Source organism: Meles meles, chromosome 6 (genome assembly GCF_922984935.1).
Source record: "Meles meles chromosome 6, mMelMel3.1 paternal haplotype, whole genome shotgun sequence".
Lineage (NCBI taxonomy): Eukaryota > Metazoa > Chordata > Mammalia > Carnivora > Mustelidae > Meles > Meles meles.
This window is the reverse complement of record NC_060071.1, coordinates 123,396,397-123,416,150: the sequence shown is the minus strand read 5'-3', so window position 1 is coordinate 123,416,150 and position 19,754 is coordinate 123,396,397. Positions and strand designations below refer to the sequence as shown.

The 19,754-nt window shown below is 46.7% G+C and overlaps 1 protein-coding gene across 6 annotated transcripts in view; it reads right to left on the bottom strand.

The window, feature by feature from the left end:
- The window catches only part of FOXN3 (forkhead box N3), a 398,885-nt gene that overhangs the window by 164,609 nt on the left and 214,522 nt on the right, over nt 1-19,754 (bottom strand). For all 6 annotated transcript variants that reach the window (XM_046008530.1, XM_046008534.1, XM_046008535.1 and 3 more), the window contains one exon: nt 8,680-8,816. In XM_046008530.1, coding sequence (XP_045864486.1) covers nt 8,680-8,816 — 137 coding nt within the window. The remainder of the gene's footprint in view (nt 1-8,679; nt 8,817-19,754) is intronic.

Genomic DNA, 19,754 nt, shown 5'->3' with positions numbered 1-19,754 from the left:
CATTGATTTCAGGCATTTTTGACAGTTCTTTCATATTTCGAACACAGAGATCAATTTCTCCCCTTCTGGGAAGGTGAGGAGTTTGACAAACATGCAGAAAGCAGGTCAGCCCCACTTTACGGACATGGCCTGGCGATGGCGAAGATGCTCTGATCAGGAGTCCACTCCACCCTCCTGTCCGCCGGTCCTCTGTTGGCTCTTTGGAACGGCAAAAGAACAGGAAGAGAATCGAGCAAAGACCCCAGACTCCTGGTGGGTCCAATGACACCTTGACCTTCTAACGGGGAATGAGGGACAGAGAACCTCCTCGTTTTCCATCATCTCAGGGGTCAGGTGGACAGAAATGTATCAGCAGATCTTACGAGCTCCTAACACTTCTGCTACTGGAATGCAAACCAGGGACTGAGGGCACCCGAGAGATCAGAGGACCAAACAGTGAGTCTGTGTGGCTCTCCGGACCGTGAGCTTTACTCAGCACCTGAGCAAAATGGAGGTCATTGGCCCTGATGACTCAACATTCAACTTTCAAAGTGCATTGAAAACAGAGTGACGTTGGGTGACTGGGCACAATACTCGCGCGATACGCCTAGTTCCCAAGTGCTCAAAGATACCAGGGGCTGTTTTCCATTGAAATAAAATAATGTAAGACTGAATGAGAAGTGTACAAAGAACAGCATAATGAAGGCAAAAGGCTGAGATTAAAAATACCCTGTGACCAACTCAGAAAATATAATGGAAGTCAAAAGACAGCATGATTTGATATGCAAATAAAATTACAACCAACTAATGGATTTTTAAAGTTCACACTGTAAATCAGCACTTTTTTTTTTAACATGCAAGAGTGAAACCCTACAATCTTAAGCCTTTTCTACTCCCTGTCTTGCCAATTTTTAAACAAAATAAGCTTTATATTTGGAAGTACCACCATTAGAAAACCTTGTCATTCAATCCAATAGCTGTGTTACCACATTAATTCAGCATATTCTTCTACATATGAAGCACAACAAAGCTTCATATCGATTTTTTGTAACTGAGTATTTTTTAAGAGATTACTCTAAGCAGAAAGTTGAAATTTAGGCATATTCTCTCAAAATACATCCCACCTCACTCACCCTTTTAAATTAAATGTACACAGATAAGTGTACCGAATATGAGAATTTAAAAAACTGTTTATAGTTCCCGTCAACTATACTGCTTACAAGTAAATATCAGAAATGCAATTATGACGCAACTCATCTAAATCCTCACATTCATTTTTCAGGCTTGGCTGAATTAAAACTTGCAATGACGCGACCCTCTAACAATTAAACTCCTTTAGTGCAAGTTAAAACTGATCTTATTGTGGTTTTACAGTTCTCCTGCCAACGATTAAATGCTCTCCACTCTGAACGACTGGAAAGAAAGATGTCTTATAAGTCAAAAAAATTACTGGATGCTATCCAAGCAATGAATAAGCTCTTCCTTGCTGTGTGCAAATTCAGCATTTTGGTGGGGGAATTAACACAGTTATGTTAACAAGCTTAAGATTCTAAGGATTTTCTAATCTTCTAATTGTCTAAAAGGATGAGCTCCCCAAACACCTCCCCTTCCCACCTCCTCCCAAGGCAATCCCCCATCCGCCATTACCAATTCACTCCTATAGCCAAAGCGTTCCCACCTGGTGAGGAATCACTGATAATTTCACTAATCTGAATATATACTGACCACTCTGTACAATTTCTCTGCCACGTAGGCACTTAAAAAAAAAATCATAAAGAACAAGCTTAAAGCACATGAAGAGGGCAGGGCTGCTGAGTCAGCATGAAAATCAGCCATTTTCATTAAGGCCCTCAATATCAAAAGGCCAAAATCTTTGGAGAGGCCATTAATGTATTTTTCGTGGCTCATTAAATGGCTCTGAAGAGGCAAAAAGAAACATAAAGAGCTAAATGACAAGTCTGAATGTCCAGGATTTTATTTTTATTTAGGCCCAGAGTGGAGCCCAGCATGGGGCTTCAACTCACAACCCTGAAATCAAGACCAGAGCTGAAATCAAGAGTCAGATGCTTGGGGCGCCTGGGTGGCTCAGTGGGTTAAGGCCTCTGCCTTCGGCTCAGGTCATGATCCCAGGGTCCTGGGATCGAGCCCCGCATCGGGCTCTCTGCTCAGCAGGGAGCCTGCTTCCCTTCCTCTCTCTCTCTGCCTGCCTCTCTGCCTACTTGTGATCTCTATCTGTCAAATAAATAAATAAACTCTTTAAAAAAAAAAAAAGTCAGATGCTTAACAGAATGAGTCAACCAGTACCCCCTGCCTCTGCCCTCCACCCCCCACCCCCGCCTAGGACTTTAAAGAAAAAAAAAGTGAGAACAATAGACACTATAATGTTTTGAAACTGCAAATTTAGATAAAGTCATCCAAAAAATAATTCTTTAAACTTAGAACATCAAAATCTTGTGGATTTCTCTAACTTTATACATGTTTGGCCACAATATACAAAATACAAAATACACTGTGATTATTTTTAGAGTGGAATTTTTAAAGATTTTTTCTTTATTTATTTAACAGAGAGAGAGAGAGAGATATCATAAGTAGGCAGAGGGGCAGGCAGAGAGAGAGAGAGGAGGAAGCAGGCTCCCCGGTGAGCAGAGAGCCTGATGTGGGGCTCGATCCCAAGACCCTGAGATCATGACCTGAGTCAAAGGCAGAGGCTTAACCCACTGGGCTACCTAGGTGCCCCAGAGTGGAGATATTTAAAACACAAATGGAAGGTAGGGTACGGAACAAAAGTCCCCTCGCTCAGGACTCATGTTTAGCTAGCTCCCCACCATGGGCCAACCTATCACATAGACCAGAGGCATACAAAATGCTGAGATATCCTCGCACATACCACGGAAGCAAGAAACTACACTGGCTCTGGCTCCTAAAGACATTTTACTTTATTAAATTTCCCTTCTCGGGAAGCTGGGGTAGTGCAGTCAGCTAAGCCTCCAACTCTTGGTTTCTGCTCAGGTCATGATTTCAGGGTCGTGAGACTGAGCCCTGCATCAGGCTTCACACTCAGCGTGGCATCTGCTTGGGACTCTCTCCCTTTAGGGCCCCCTCCTCAGTGTGCCCTCAGTCTTTAAAGTAAATAAATAAATCTTTAAAAAGAATTCCATTCTCTGAAAACCGATCATCCAGGAAACTTTCTATAAACCATACTTATTAGTTACAAAACCTCTACCCACCTAAGGTGAGAGACAATTAAAATGTTTCTTCCATAAACTGATTTTGGATTGGTTCCTATACCAGAGAAGATATTACGTAAGACCTCTAGCCACATACATACTTTTAATTTTAAAAGAATCTGTTGTCACAAACACTGTTAGTTGACAGCCGCTGTTTACAAGGGCACTAATCTAGTTGCAAAGTTTAAATGTCCCCACTATAAAATATCAAAATCATAAAAGCTGGGGTCTCCCACTGGGGCACTATTTATTTAACCACCAGACATGGAGAAAGGTTAGAACATGAGAATTTCCTAAAAAGTTGGTGGGAGCATAGACTGGAGCAGAGTGTAAAACCGGAAGACAAGCTGGCAATATCTATAGCAAAAGCATTAAAATATGCATGAAATATGCATACCCTTTAACAAGAAATTCCATGTGCAGGAAGGAGGGGCACATGCAAGCTAACCATTAAAATAGACAATAGGACTTTTCTGAAAGCCTGTGGGCAAGAAACCCAAAACTACCATCCCTCCCTCCCCCTCCCAGGCCCGGAGTCTGAAGGCCACAGTGACTGACATGGGTGAGTCTTCAAGGAGGTCAATTTTGCGAGATCAGCGGGAATTCCCTGGGCTTGGCCCTGGGAACCTTGCAAAGCAAAGTTGGGTGCCATTTCATAACAGTAAAGTTCCAAGAACCGTAATAACCAATTAAGAGGCGTGTCCACTCACATGGCTCCTCTGACCCTACAGAGAACTGAGGTAAAAGCGAGAGCTTCCAATGAGCAGCCCTCCAGACGTAGCATCATGAAGACAGAGACCTAAAGTAGGTCAGGCAAGCGCTCAGCACTGCGGTGAGCAGACTTTCATTAGACCAAAAATGACCTGGATACTTAAAACTGATAAACTCAACTAGCCTGTTTGCTGGGGGCTGCTTTTTCTTCAACGGCAAAGTTACAAAGACAGCATAGAGTTCCCGGACACCCCGCATACAGTTTCCCCAATGTTAAGAGCTTACATGAACTGGGGACATTCGTCACAACTAAGGAGCCAACTCTGGTAAGTGACCATCAACCAAAGTGCGCGGTTTATTCACATTCCACTAGTTCTTCCCTTGTGTCCTTTGGGTTCCAGGAACACATCCAGGGTATTGCGTTACCATTCAGTCCCCGGCATCTCCCTAGCCTCCTCAGGTCTATGACAGTTTTCCAGACTTTCCTTGCCCCCGATGACCTTGACAGCTTTGAAGATCACCAATGAGGGATTTTGGAGAGTGCCCACCCCACCCCTGCCTTGGGGACAGAATTACTGTCTGATGTTTTTCCTGTGATCCAGCAGGGGTTCTGGACTTGGGAGCCAGTGGGAGGGAACTACAGAGGTGAACTGTCAAGTTCATGCCATCGTATCAAAGGTGCTTGCTGGCAACCTCTCCTCATGGAAGTTAGCTTTGAGCACCTGGCCAAGGTGAGGGGTGCCAGGTTTTCCCACTATGAACCTCTTCTTCTGCTCCCTTCCATACTCACTCTGTGGAAGCAAGTCACTCAGTGCAGCCACTCGGGGGGGAGTTAAGCTCCAAATCCTGGAGGGGATGAGTAGCTCCCTAAATTGTCTGGAATTCTTTTGAATGGGAGATTTGCCTCTATGCCCATTTACTAATTCCATCATTTATTTACATCAGTGTGGACTCACAGATACATACTTTATGTTTTGGGTTATAACCCAGCACTGTTATTTATTTTGCTCCTCAAACTGTCCCATTTTGGCCACTGGGAACAATTTCAGGTCAGCTCTTGTGTCTCTTTGTCATACCCTAGTGTTTGGTTTTTTGAGTATCTCCTTACTTTCCATTTCTCCCTATTTTTACCACCAAAATGCCTTACTAAGAAAAAGGCCGTCCGTCATGGGTGCAATTCTTTGTGTCGCTTCCCACCAAAACTCCTGGCCACCAGTATCTCGGAATGTGAAGTCACTGGCAGTGTAATTCTTTAAAATGAGATCCTACTGGAGGAGGGCAGGCCCTCCCGCCGACAGACCAGTGTCCTTATACGAAGGGGAAATCTGGCTACAGACAGCACACCAGAAGAGCACCAGGTGAAGATGAAGGCAGGGTCCGAGGTTCTACAACCCAAGGAATGCCAAAGAACACCAGCAACTGCCAGACACTAGGCCTGGCACTGATTCTCCCTCAGCCTCAGAAGGAGTCAACCGGCACCTGGATCTAGACTTCCAGGCATCCAGAACTGTGAGAAAATAAACTTCTGCTAAGACACTTAGTTCTGGGGCACCGGAGTGGCTCAGCGGGCAAAGCATCTGCCTTCAGCTCAGGTCATGATCCCGAGGTCCTGGGATCGAGCCCACACATCAGGTTCCTGCTCAGCGGAGAGCCTGCTTCTCCCTCTCCCTCTGCTCCTCCCCCTGCTCCTGCTCGCTCTCTCTAATAAATAAAAATCTTTAAAAAATTTTTTTAATTATAAAAAAAAAGTCACTGGGTTCTTACTCTGTTATAGCTAATGTCACTGAGCTCTGCATTTCCATCAAAAACAATTCACACAGGGGTGCCCGGGTGGCTCAGTGGCTTAAGCCTCTGCCTTCAGCTCAGGTCATGATCCCAACGTCCAGGGATGGATGGAGCCCCGCGTCCGGTTGTCTGCTCAGCAGGGAGCCTGCTTCCTCCTCTTTCTCTGCCTGCCTGTTCTGCCTATTTGTGATCTCTCTATCAAATAAATAAATTAAAAAAACAAACAAACAAAAAACAATTCACACACAGTTGGGGTGTCAAAGAGGCAGGTACAGAGGAACAGCCTAACACACATCCAGAAGGGTACACTGGATCACGGAGGCCTGAGTCCACAAGCTACAATATTCAGCACTGTAACTGGCCCCGAACAACGTCTGGGGCAGTGTTTTCCGATGCCTTGTTGTCCCTGCAGTGCTCAGGCACCTGCGGCTCGGTGTGGAGCTACTTGCCAGGCACACCTGCAAGCACAAGCAATAACCATCCACCCAGTACAATCACCATCACCCTAAGCACCAGCCCTGCCAACGCCAAGCACTTCCCAGGTGTCCCACGTGGCTGACGAGTGATTCCCCACCTCATAGAGGACCTGCCAGATACTGTCAAGTCGGCATTTCTGGTCCCTGTTTAATGCCATGCTTTGTCCCACGTCCACCCTCCCCAAGTCCTATCAACAAGTGGCCCCGGGGCTTGGACTTGAACCCGATACCACCTCACTGTAAACTATCCAAATACTGTAGGGTCATCCAGTCATTAGGATCCTAAACACAAACACACACCAGATGACCCTGGAGCAAAACCCAAGCTCCGAGAAGGGACAGCCGTCCCCAGGACATAGAAGATGACTTGTCCTTAGACTGAAGACACAGAAGCAGCAGGCTAGCTAGAATCTGATCCGTCGTCTCACCCCACATCCAGTGACCTTTACGGAGGTGAAATCTGAGCGCCCCCAGGGGTAGATGCAGAAATTTTGTTTTCTTTTGTCACCTGGGAGAAGAGGAACTAGAGGTGACAGACCAGGACCTGAAGTCGTCCACTGGAAATCACAAAAGCTCTGGTTTGCATTTTTATGCCCATTTAAAAAATCAAATGAAGTCATTAAGCTTAGGCCAGCTCGGAAAGCCTTGCCCGAGTGTGCAACCCCCAGAGCTCTGCCATAATCCTTCAAATTATTAAATAATTACTGTGTTTCCCTTGAGGTTGCATTTGGCAACAAAGTACTATCCAAATGAACCAATGATAGGAACCCAGTGAACAACACGTATGTTCTTAACTTCCTAGGAACAAAAGGCTAAGAAATACTTCCAAGATACAAACTGGGGAGGAGAGTGAGGGTTTTCTGTGGGGTCTGGAGGGTGGGGGAATGGAGAATGACTAAAGGAACCAGAGAATCTGGGGAAAATCCAATAATGAGTGTCGCCTTCCCCACCAATGTCAGCGATCAGTAATTCTCCCACCCCAGTTCCTTCCATCTCAGGAGGAGCTACGGCCACAAGGAGAAAACCAAGCATATGGCTCTGTCCTTCTGGACATTTCTACAATGTTGGCTGGCTTGCTCTGGAAAATCCCATTTCATCTCCTACAGCTATATGACCTCAAGTTGTCATTTCCAATAGAGTATGCTTGCGCTGATTTTTATGAACACAGACAAAAGCTGCTACAACCTTTTTTTTCCCTCCCCCAAATCTTTCAAACCAACTGTAGTTGCTATGTAGGGTTATTTGTTTCTAAGGCAACAGCGTATATCTAAGTACTAATGGCCTGTCCTTTTGCCAGGCAACAAACAGCCTTGTGATGCAACTGCACCTGTCTCGGCTACGCGTTGCTATGGAGATGCTCCAGTTGCTATGGCTACCATCACGCTAATCGCCTAGCAAAGGCAGACATACAGCAGTCTTCTCCAAGAGCCCAGCTGTTCTTGCGCGTCTCCTGCAGAAGACTGATTGTCTAGGGCCTGTGACGGAATGCTTCTCAACCAAGACGCACAAGAACTTCATTAATGTGGTTGCAGAAGATCACTTTGTGCTCCCCTCTGCACAGCAAACCCCAGACAAGGGAAAGAATCTGCAAAGAAGTGGACCATAAAACTACTGAAATCTACGAACCCATGCCATCCCTCACTCACAGAAACGCGTAGCCCAAGGATAAGGTCTCTCAACTGGGTGCTTACGAGAGAAACACGTTCTTACATTAAAATATATATATATATATATTGTTTTCCAGGAGGGAGGAATATATTTCCAACCCTAGTGCTATGGGAGATAAAATCAATTTTAAGATTTGTATCTGTGTTAATACTGTGTTAATACTGTGTCGACTCTAACATTAACACCTCCATTTTATTTATTTATTTATTTATTTATTTATTTTTTAAGGGACAAGCTTGCCACTCTCTCCTCCAATTACATCTTTGTAAAAATGGCACTCGTGACCTCACTGTCTCGACACAAATGGGAATGTGGGGGGGAATGAAAGCCTCCATTGTCCTCTGCTGTTCTCCTTGAGGAGGCAAACACCAAGTAACCACAACAAAATGATCACTGTGGAGCAGCGTCCACATGGAGACCAGGAATGACAACAGTCGAGTGAGTCCTTGGGCGAACACCTGTAAGACGCCCGCAGTCAGAGGCTGGGACGACGGAAGCGCTTACCTGACTCATCCCTGTACTTTTGTCCCAACAAACCGTGACACACGGAGATGTTAAAGCTGTCACCTTTTCTTGGTAAATGTTTCTACCCAGGAAGACAGTATTTCGCCCACCGGGAAGCCTTCTGAGCACGTTCCTCTGCAGCAGCAAGAAGCGGTAAGCTTTGCGGGAAACACGACACTGCGTACGCCGCCGATAGCACCTGACTTCTCATTTACCTGCAGCTATTTTTCGATTTATACAGCCTCTTAAATTAGTTTCAGTGCCCCTCTCTGGCAAAATAATGCAACTTCAGTAGACCAAAAGGAAAAAAAAAAGTCTGAATTGCTTACCTTTGATATGCCTGAGGAGAGGCAGGAGGTGTATTGAACACGTGTGAGTATGGGTGGTAGGGTGTCTTTTTCAAAGCCTGAATTAGATTTTGTCTATACTCTGGGTCTATGCACCACAATGACCCTTTCCCAATGCTCTGCAAAGAAAAGGAAAACATAAAAATGATTAACAAAGCAACATTCAGCGTTCCACAGTATGCAGATGAATTGCAATTACCACAGTTACTTATTTTGAAAAGCCTCTCACTTATGTGTCCTTGTCTGCCAGCCAGAAATACGTAATATTGGACACTGACCGGATGGCACCATCAAATGCACTTCGGTCCTACCTAGATTAAGTGCGGCACACGAAATGAGCATGCTTTTCCCAGGGGACGCTGGTACAATAATAGTGTAATTTTCACATGCCGACGGCCCCCAAACTCAGATCCCTGTATTATTTTTCACTGTCAACTCTGAAGGACGTACGTATCCCTCCTTATAAAAAACGTGTTCTAAATATGTCAGATTTCAAATGGGGAAAGAAAAAGAGGATAGGGTACCCCAAACTCCCATTGCCGTTGTAAAAAATTAAAGAGTTGTGCTTTTAAACCATCTTTTTTCTGTCCCACTTTGCAAGAAACAGAAAAGTAATCTGCTTGTTTTTTTCCTACTTACTCATAAAAGAATGACATTTAAGCTTCAAATGGATTTCTGTAATTACCTTCCCCAAGAAACAAAAGAATTCAGGCGGGGGTGGGGGGGGACATACAGGGAGCCCTAAACCAGAAGCCAGAAGCCAATATTTATTTTCTGAATGTCTAAGTTCACATATTCTGCCCCCAGCCTAAAGGAGTTGGATCTTTCTAAGTCAAACTTAAAAAAGCAAATTTTCTGAAACTGGTTCCGTGAAAAGACTTGCTTCTGAGGCCTACTTTTGATCTGTGGACCATATTTTTATTTAAAAAAAAAAAAAAAGGTCAGTCCTTCTGTGAGGCCCACTGACCTGGCAGCAGGCCGATGGGCAGTCACTATTCTGAGCGCAAGCTTTCAAGTGACCGATTGTACCCAAGCTGTTTGATAAGGTCGTTTGTAAATATTTACTGATTTGGAGAGAAAAGAAGTCAAATTACATAAACCCACACCCACCCCATGCTGGCAGCCAAGGGACTGACTCTCTCCTTTTCAGAACTACTGTACTACAGGAACAATAGTACTGCTTAACTCTTAGAGGGGGGAAAATGTCCCAAGAAAATCCCTTAGAAGGGGGGGGGGGAGTTATTCCTAAAATCTTTAAAGAGGATTTTAAAAATTTGTTATTTCAGTCATGAGTTCACCCAGCAGTTGACTTACAAACTGATTCACAAACTCATTAAAATTCTTCACTATCACATCAGATTGGGGGGGGGGGGAACAACACCAGAATTAACTCTTTCTGGTGCACTGAGAAGAGAGAATTGCTCCAAAAGCCAAGATCAGTGGCTGGGACCTCTGAGGCACCCCAGCCTCCATCCCTCCCACCCCACCCTGGGGCAGGGGGGGCAAGAGACCTGAGCCCAAACACGGGTACCAGTCAGGCCAACCCGCCTAAGCAGAACACCAATGTTCCAGTTCAACCAGCTGGTGTGTAAAGACATGAAAAATGTCCACTTTGAAAAATCCAACGTCCTTATGTGGCCTTTCCTTTCATGCATACATTTTCAAGCCCAGAATAGTTGAGGGGCACTGATGACGCTCTCCCAGCAAAGCAGGAGGGCCACCGAAGGAGCTGTGGGCACCCACCTCATCTTTCCTTTGGGAAATAGACGCAAAGCACACTTTCTAGAAGAGGTGTGGGTGAGGATGGGGCAGACCAGCAAGGACCAAATCCGGACAATGTAAAACAAACCACAAAAGCTGGTAAAGCTGGTAACTCCGGGCAGCGGGGGGGGGGGGGGGGGGGGGCGCGCTATCCCTGGCCTGACTCCACCAAGGGTTCCCTGTGGAGCCTTTCGGATCTACTTGAACACAAGGCCTCTAACCAGCTACCTGGAGGGCCAGGGCCCACAAGCCACCCAAACATTTCTGCAAGGGGATTATCTCAGTTCTGGGAACCTAAGAGCTTTGTTTTCAAGGCGGCTTTCAGGGTGGGGCCGTTTAATCTTACAGGGAATAAAAATATGGCAAAGACATGAAGGATAATTGACCCTCTTAGGCAAATAACAGTAAGCAGGGAATGTGGTTTCCCTTAATCCCGGCCTAAGTATCTTTTTTTATTATACTACATTACTATTTATGAACTAAGTGGAAAAAACCCACAACTGGGTAGAGGGTGGGGGGGGGGGGAAGGTTGCAACGTAACTGATACAGGTGCAAGAGGCAGGGGTGGGGGTTACAGGAAGGACCAGGAATTCTGGAGCCATTGAGGTGTTTCCTGTGTGGCCCTGGGCAAATCATGGTCCTCAGAAAGTCTTGGCTTCCTCACCGGCAAAATAAAGACCCCCTCAGGGATGGGTGTGGGGCCCCAGCACCAGCATGAAGTCACACACTTGTAAACAGGCACCATGCCTACAAGTACTAGAGTAATGCTGGATGACGTCATGAACATCTTCTTTCTGACAGAAGAAAGGGAGCAAAGCTGGCCGTCCAATGCCTTTCACTAAATCAGATCTGAGGGGCGCCAGGGTGGCCCAGTCGGTTGTCTGAGACTCTTGATTTCGGCTCCGGTCATGATCCTGGGGATGTGGGATGGAGCTCAGCATAGGGCTCACAGGCTGGGGGTGGGATCTGCTTGGAATTCTCTCTCCCTCTCCCTGCCTCACTTTCAAAAAAATAAAAATAAAATTAAATAAATAAATAAATAAATAAATAAATCAAACAAAATCTTCAGAAATCAACCAATCAAATCTGATTTCCCAAAGCTGTCCATCATAAAAGCAGCATCAAGTTCCAAGCGTGGCCGTGGGAGGAGCCTCCGGCAAACTCACAGGTACTGTCAGTCCTGGCTTGGCAAATCCAGCGTGGAGACCCTTTCTGCTTTATTTCCGTGAGTGTCCCCGTCTGCTCTCTGCACACGGCTCACTCTGTGTGCTCGCTCCCGTAACTTCTCCCGTGCTCAGGAAACCACTTCTGATTCACAGCAGCCTTGCCCCTCGCTCCTCCAAGTTTTCTTTCGCCCAGGTCTTCACACGGTGATCATCAAGCTGAGGTTTAATTTCAAACTGCTCTGCACATGTGTACAACAGTCATTTGCTGCAGACATGTGCCCAGGCTTTGGGTCATAACGATTCCCACCTTGATCAGTTTTGCATTTCATCAGGAGAGAGCCTGGAACTGCTGATAGGTTTTTGCAGACCAGACATGAACTTCAAAATCTCATACTTAGGGACACCTGGGTGGCTCCATCAGTTAAGTGTCTGCCTTTGGCTCAGGTCATGATCCTGGGGTCCTGGGATCAAGTCCCGCGTTGGGCTCCCTGCTCAGTGGGGAGTCTACATCTCCCTCTCCCTCTGCCCGTCACCCCGCTTGCACTCTCTCTCAAATAAATAAAAAATAAATCTCATACTTAAAATTTCCAAAGAGAGAAAAAAAAAACAACAACACAAAAAGCATCTTCAGGACACACCCCCAGGGACACTGTCACCTGCCTACCTCCTCCAAAGACGATATATATAGAGCTTGAAAGGAACAGGAAGAGCCTGGCCACGGCATCTCACCTCTAAGTGTCCTCCTTGGTCTCATGGAACACCAAAGAAGAGTAAAAAGGTCGACTTGAAAAAAATTTTAATGGAAATATGCACAGAGAGAATACTCAAGTTTCTTAGGACAGGAAAAATTACAGTTAATGCCCCTAACCGGGGAAAGGCAGCTATAATTTGATTATAGTTGTGTAATAAGTTTAGAGTCAGAGCTTTTATAGAAATTTCTGCATCTCATCCGAAGAATAGGGTTTTTTTTTCCCTTCTGTGACAACTGTGGGGGCCACGCATCATTAAATGGTAAGGAATTCAAAAGAATAAGAAAGATCTTCATTCAGAGACACATTTTTGTGTATAGATATTCTTTAAGATGACATTTATACATATACATGTATATAAAGATGAAAATGTGTCTCTGAATGAACATCTTTCACACACACACACACACACACACAGCTTGAAAAAAACCAATGTGAAAAGAAGAGGGCTGAAATAAGTTGAGTAAGAAGATAAGGATGAGGCCAAGTTTTGTGTTTTAATTAAAAAGCACCTGGGGAATAGCAGCCAGCTCCTCGTTAGCAATAAAAAACATCAGGACAAAAGAGGAAGCCTATGTTGTAGCAAGAACTGATTAGTTGGAAAGGTTAAAAAAAAAATTGGAGATAAAACAACAACTAAATGAAGTCTTACATCTAACTTGTAACGATAACATTTTTTCCTGAGCCGGTTCTAGCAACCCGTGACTCTCTCCCATCCCCTCATGTAGAGTATGCCGTCTGTCAACCAGCCGTCCATAAGGGTCTTCGGGGGCGGGGCGGGGGGCCTCTACATTAGGTTGTGAATTTCTGAGGATGAGTACCAAATTCTAAGATGATTTTCCAACTGTGCGCTCTCACATTCATGGGTCATGGAGTCGGCGTCATGGGCACAACCGGCACGGTTTTCGTGGCACAGAACAGAATCCCACAGACTAGGACACACAACATCCGGGGTAGAGTGGCATTCCATGAAATGTGCGCGTGTGGACACATGTACACAGGCTCACGCTGGAGCACGAGGAAACATACACTTTGTCTGTGGATTCTGGGTCCAAGATGTGTGGTACGTGCTGCTCTAGGACAATGCTTTCCTTTTCTTCTCCCCGTTCTCACCCCTTCTGAGGGCTAAAGCCCACATCCAGCAGTGACAGAAGAGTCACCAGGATCCCCTGGCAGGGGAGGAGCCCCGCGGGGGAAGAGGGATGAGGCAGGACCCAGGTCAGAATGGAGTGGGGAGCTGGGTCTGTGTTCTCGGTGCATCATCGGAAATGATTCTTCTCGAGGGTTCTGATCTGCCATCTCGGGAGGGCGCTTCCAACACCACCTACCCTCGTTCCTTCCCTCCTCCATATGGTCCCCACGACATGCCAGGCACCATGGGGGCGACGCTAGTGAATACGGAACAACATAAAAAGACACTGCTCTCTTGAAGCTTGGATTCTAGAGGGGGAAGAAGACAGCAAGGAAGTAAGCGAAGAAATAAATAAGCAAGATCGTACAGACTGGAGTGCCTGCCGTGAAGGAAATAATGAGCAACGAGTTAGAAGGCAGGGATGTGCCGCCGTAGGAATAAACCGGTTGGAAGCAGCAAGAGGAACTGCAGAGGTCGTCGTGACTAATGCCACAGTCCAGGCCTGAAGGGACCGGGTGGCAGCAGGGAGAGGGAGGAGGAGGAGGAGGAGGAGGAAGGGCAGCTTCCGGATGTATTTTGAACCAAATGGACCTACCAAAGGGACCTGGCAATGGACTGGAAGTAACAGGTAAAGAAGATGAAGAATGATTTGGTTTGAGCAACTAACTCAGTCAAAGACTGGGGGTGGCGGGGTCCAGTGCTCATCTGAACGTATAACCCTCGAGATGTCTCTGAATTAAGAACTGCTGATCAAGGGACTTGAATGACCTTGCTGGACATATGCCCCCTCTTCCCTCCACTGTAGGCTCGCTGACCCCCACCTTTTCTAGCAGCAGCTCAGGAATGCAAAAGGTGGATGTGAGGTGGGCTGGCTTTAGAGGTTCACCATCAACTGATTGTTTGACAGGGCAGGGGAGGGTGGCAAACCTCTTCTTAAAGAGTCAGAGTAAATATTTTAGTCGTTGAAAGCAGCCACAGGCATGAAGGACAGACATGCTGTGCTTCCAGAGTATCTGATTTACAAAAACAGAGCCCGTCATTCACCACTTCCCTGCCCCACAGCTCTATACCTGAACCCGGCGTTTGGACTCAAAGCTCTTGCAGTTCTGGGAACCCAACACCAGGCACGGGGTCTCCAGGAGCTAAGAGAGCTGGGCTGGTCGTGTGGGATTGGGGTGGGGGCGGGGTGGGGGGATGATGACCTAAGTCAAGTGCTTCAAGGCACAAAATGGGGAGGAGTCAAGCACAAAGAGGAGGAGGTACAGATGGGATGAGGAAGCCCATCAGTATTAAGAACACACACCTCTGAGCTGCACCTCACTAAGTGGGTCTCTGGGTCTCAATTTTCTCCTCTATCAATTAGGTGGTCAGATTAAATCATCCCACAGACTAAATCAAACCACATGCTTTGAGAACGTGTCGCTATAGATTCGTCAATGTACGTGGGCCTTCATCGCTCCATCTCCTTCCCAGTGTCCCACTCACTGTGCATCAGAAGACCCCTGTAGCTTTTACAGATGGGATGATATTTTTCATCAACTTGCCACTCTAACCCAATACACAGAAAGTCTTCCCGGGATCTGGAGGGCGGGCTTACAATCTTCCGGAAAGAGCTCCTGCTACAGCCTCCCACCCGCTGGTCCCAGGGTACAAGAATGCTTCCCACCCCCCACCCCTGCCAGCTCCTCCCCTACTGTGGCGCTGGCTCCCACTTAGGCTCCCCAGGGCCAAGCTGACCTAAAGGAAGAAGAGAGGGAAGGTGGCAGGGAGGGCCAGGGGCTGGGGGAGGGGCTGGCAGGTGCTGATACCCCAATAGTCACATCCTTCCCCAGAAAACCCATCCTCGGCACCCCCAGACCAGGCTGAACTGGGACTTCGACAGTTCACAAACCCATTCGAACTTCCCTGGGCCTAGCCAAGAATGCCCCTTGGGTCACCTTCTGAAACAAGTCACTTAACACTTGTTGCCATGACACACCATGACAGAGAGATGGGGTCCACCTTTTCGGGCACAGGACCTCCAGAGGAAGGCAAACAATAAATGACTCTGAAAGACTCTGTAAACTGACAAAAGGGCTATGGAACAGCAGAGGAGGACAAAGATGAACGATAGAGGGGAGGAAGGTGTGAACACTGTACTCTCTCTCTCTCACACACACACACACACACACACGCACACACACACACACGGTCCTCAGCCAGCCCATCCTGTGGACCCACTCAATGCCCACACCCCCCGTGCAGGGCAGCCCCCAGCTGGAACGGGTAAGCTCTTAAAGACAGGTCTCACCGCCCCCTCTCCCCTTCTCACCAAGCCCTCCACATAGTCTCGCTCCCTTGAGTTCGTGCTTCCCAGGGCTGTCAAGATGGTGAGAGGCAACTACGCCCAGGAGCCCATGAGAGGGGCCAGAAGCAATGCCTGGGCTTTCCCGGGGAGCGTTCCAGATGCATCCCACACATGGCTCCCAAGCAACCAAGGGATCGAGCTATGTGGTTCTGGTCTACACTGCTACCCTGCTGTGACGTGGTTCTGGTCTACACTGCTACCCTGCGGTTACTAGAAATAAAGCACTTCTCCTCCCAGCCTGGCAGCTTCTTCACCTCTGCATTAGACGTCATACTATCTTTTCTGAGTCATGTCGGGCTTACATGTGGTCACGCACAGAATGGCCCTAACGCGGTACCGAGCACGTAAAAGGCAGTTAATCAATTCAATGCTCCTCTCTGTCAAAGGAAGTCACAGGAGAAGCTGGGACATGCTAGAAAAAAGAAAAAAAAGAGAGAGAGAGAACAGAGAAAAGTTATGCTAACAAATGACCATGACCTCGCACCCCACCAAAATGCTTGGCAAGTGAGTGATTCCTAAAGGCCCTTTTTGTTCTAAAATTCTGTCATTTATAATGTAAAGACATCAAGGGGGATTTTTGAATTTTAAATATTAAGAAAACGATCTGAGGAACTAGCCAAATACATGAAAGAGAGAGAGGAGGAGAGAGAACAAAACTGATCACAACGAATTTTTATCTAGACAGATCATTGTTCATTTCCCACAACAAAACAGACAATTACTCCAGAAGAAAGATTTTTAAAAAAGAAGTCACGTCAGACACTTGAATTTCCCTAACAACTTTGCAGTGCGGCCCTGTTTTTAATGTCCCTCTGTGCTCTCCCTGTTCTGCTCCTTTTTTTTTCCTCCAAAAGGAGGGGAATGAATGAAAAAAAAAAAAGAAGAAATTATACTCCTGGTCCAGACAGAAGTCTCACTCAAGACCCCAGCCTGTGTGCCTCAGTTTCTGTCCATCCTGGGGGGGGGGGGGGCCTGCAGGCAGGGAGGACCAGGCCAGTCCATTGGCATCAGAAGCTGGAAACAGAGCCCCTGCTGATCACAGCCACTGGACAAGGCGTCCTCTGAATATCAGATACGGAAGTCACCCCCAATTCTGCAACCATCTTGCTATAATTTTATAGACATGCTCCAAAAGATGGGAAGCATGATCAAGACGTCACCTGTACAATATTCAGAGAGGTGAGCTGTGTGGCTGTTCTGGTGCCCCACACCTCTGTCAGGGGCACACCTCGGCTATCTCGTAACCCACCGCCCCCCCCCCGTTCTTTCATGAGCATCTGCAGATCTGGGGGCAAGGGAATGCAGCAGGGACAGGTGGGCAAGGACACAGGGCACAGGTTCAATGCTTCGTCTGCAGTGGCGATGCTGGGCAGGCTCTGTGTGTGTTAGTCACTGCAGGAAGCTCAATCCTGTCCTCGCATTCACACCGAAATAAAACCAAAATCAACCCAACATTGCCTTAAAACCAAATTAATCTCCAGAAAAAACCAGGTGTGGTGAAGGGGGTGGACACGGAGAAAGAAACCCCGTTCGTCAGTTTCCCAGGGCTCTGCTCTGCAGGAATCCATCTTTGGTTCACTGGAGACCTGGGCATTACTATTCAATAACCTCCATCAGCCATCAGGCCGGCTTTCCTGGGCGGGGCTGGGGGTAAACCTGGCAGGGGTTCACGCACAAAAGCAGGCAGAGCCCCCACGTGTCCAGGTTGAAATGAGTTATTTCTCCTATTCTCCAGATTGCCGTTTCCCAACTGCCAAAGGCAGGTGGGAGCTAGTGCACTAAAATCAATCAATAATAGAATGATCAGCAAACACCTGAAATCTATTTATGGATACTGTCAAACTCTACACTGGTATCTCTAACAAAGAAAGGGGAACGCGCACCCCCACAACACCGCCACCACCTCGTGCTCTAAATCAGAAGGCCGAACAATTAGCATCTGCAGAATCACTGCTTTATCCAACTAAAGCTTCCAAATTCGTTTCACCCATCTGTCCTCTGGGGATGGTTAGCAGCTAAGAGTTAGCTCTTTTCCCGGATCTACAGGCTCACAGTGTTACCTGGGCAGGCTGAAAAGGAGTATGGGCAGAGAGAGGTTTAGAAAACTTTCAAGCACTTGCAAAACACACAGGAAGTAAGAAGCTGGTTGCTGGATACGCTTTAATGACAGTCAGGCTCCACCACTTCAAAGAGGTGAATTCAGATGAATTCCAGATATCGTGTGCCCCTCTACAATAGGTGGGTAAGTAAATTCTTCATGACCGCTAACAACTTATTACAGAAACAAAGATATGCAAAGGTAGGTTTTATTTGTCATCTGGTATGAAACAAGAATGTGCAGTGGTGTGATAAAATGGTCCAAGATGTGGATATATCCCATTTTATAATTTTTTAATAACAGTTGTTTGTACCAGAGACGCAATCTTAAAATAAAAACTGCATAAGCAAATTACAAAGAGGACACGTGATAGAATGAAAGACATATATTAGGTTGCCTTTTCACGCTTTTTTTTTTTTAAAGTTTAAAAGGCAAACTCACTTAAAGCCAATAGATACGAAGGGAGATAAATTTACCATTCATTGCACTGACAGAAATAGAAACTCAGTTATTTTAAAAGTTCAAGACCCAGGGGCACCTGGGTGGCTCAGTCGGTTGAGCATTGGGCTCTTGATTTTGGCTCAGGTCTCAGGTCATGATCTCAAGGTTGTGGGATGGAGCCCCGCGTTGGGCTCCAAGCTCTGCACTCGGCCCCTCTCCCTGTACAGCTCCCTCCCCAGCTCATGTGTGCTCATGCTCTCTCTCTCCCTCTCTAATAAATAAAACCTTAACAAAAAAAAAGTCAAAGACTCAGTAAAGGACTTTTATCAACAGACAGATGGCGTGGGGAGGAAAAAGAGGACAGCCAGCTCCAGCTCTGCGCTCCCACTCTTTCCAGCACCTCCACTTTCTTTAAAGTGACGCGGATGCTGCAAAGGATAATTACCACAGTCATGTTTTATGGAGGGTAATAAAGGCACGTGTGGGTCTGACAAACACAGACACCCTCGGCTGGATTACTCCTGGCCCAGCTAGTGCCATTTTATCTGCTCGTTGTCAGTAGTCACTCATCTATTTTTAAACGTTCCAAACCGATCTTATCTAACCGGCACATATAATTTGATCACCTTAGTTCCATAACTAAAAGTTGTCAAATGTACCTGGCCAGGGGAAAGTTACAGTTATGGGGTGTGTGTGTATTGGGTTTCAACCTGACAGTGATGACCGTGTATTTAAAAAAATAAATAAATAAAAATCATAACCCCACCCCAACCCTCCCCCACTGCCCCGGGAAACAGGCACACTGGGTTATTGGTTTCTTGGTATGTTTAGTTTGCAAAGGGGTGGTCGCTGGCTATGGGACCAATAGGTCACCAGTCTCCTCCATGTTCCACACAGGCGGACTTTGCTGGGCTTCCGGGAACCCAGCTTTTGGCCGCAGCATCTTGCTGTAACTGACTCCGCCTGCTTGGAGGGAGAAACGGCCTTTCCAGCACCTTTCAATTTTGGCACAAGTATACCAGTGGCAAAGGCGATCTTTTCGACAAATGGCGTTTGAGAGAACAGGCTGAGGCAGTGATACCAGCTGTGGCTGAAAGGACAAACCTGAAAGCAGCCCCAACCCAGGTGGGAGAAATGACAAGAAGCAAAACAACACTGTTAAGTGTTATGGATTCCTTTTCTGATCTTGTAGGTGCTAATCAAGATGGGGCTGGGGCGGGCAGAGCCCAGCGGGAGTAGAGGACACGGGCCAAATAGGTTTGGGGTGGGGAGGGGTGTCAAGAAACCCGCCAGTAAAAAGAGGTAAATCCAGAATTCCGAAAAGAACTGAGGCCTCCCAGGCACCCTTGAGGCCTCCCAGGCA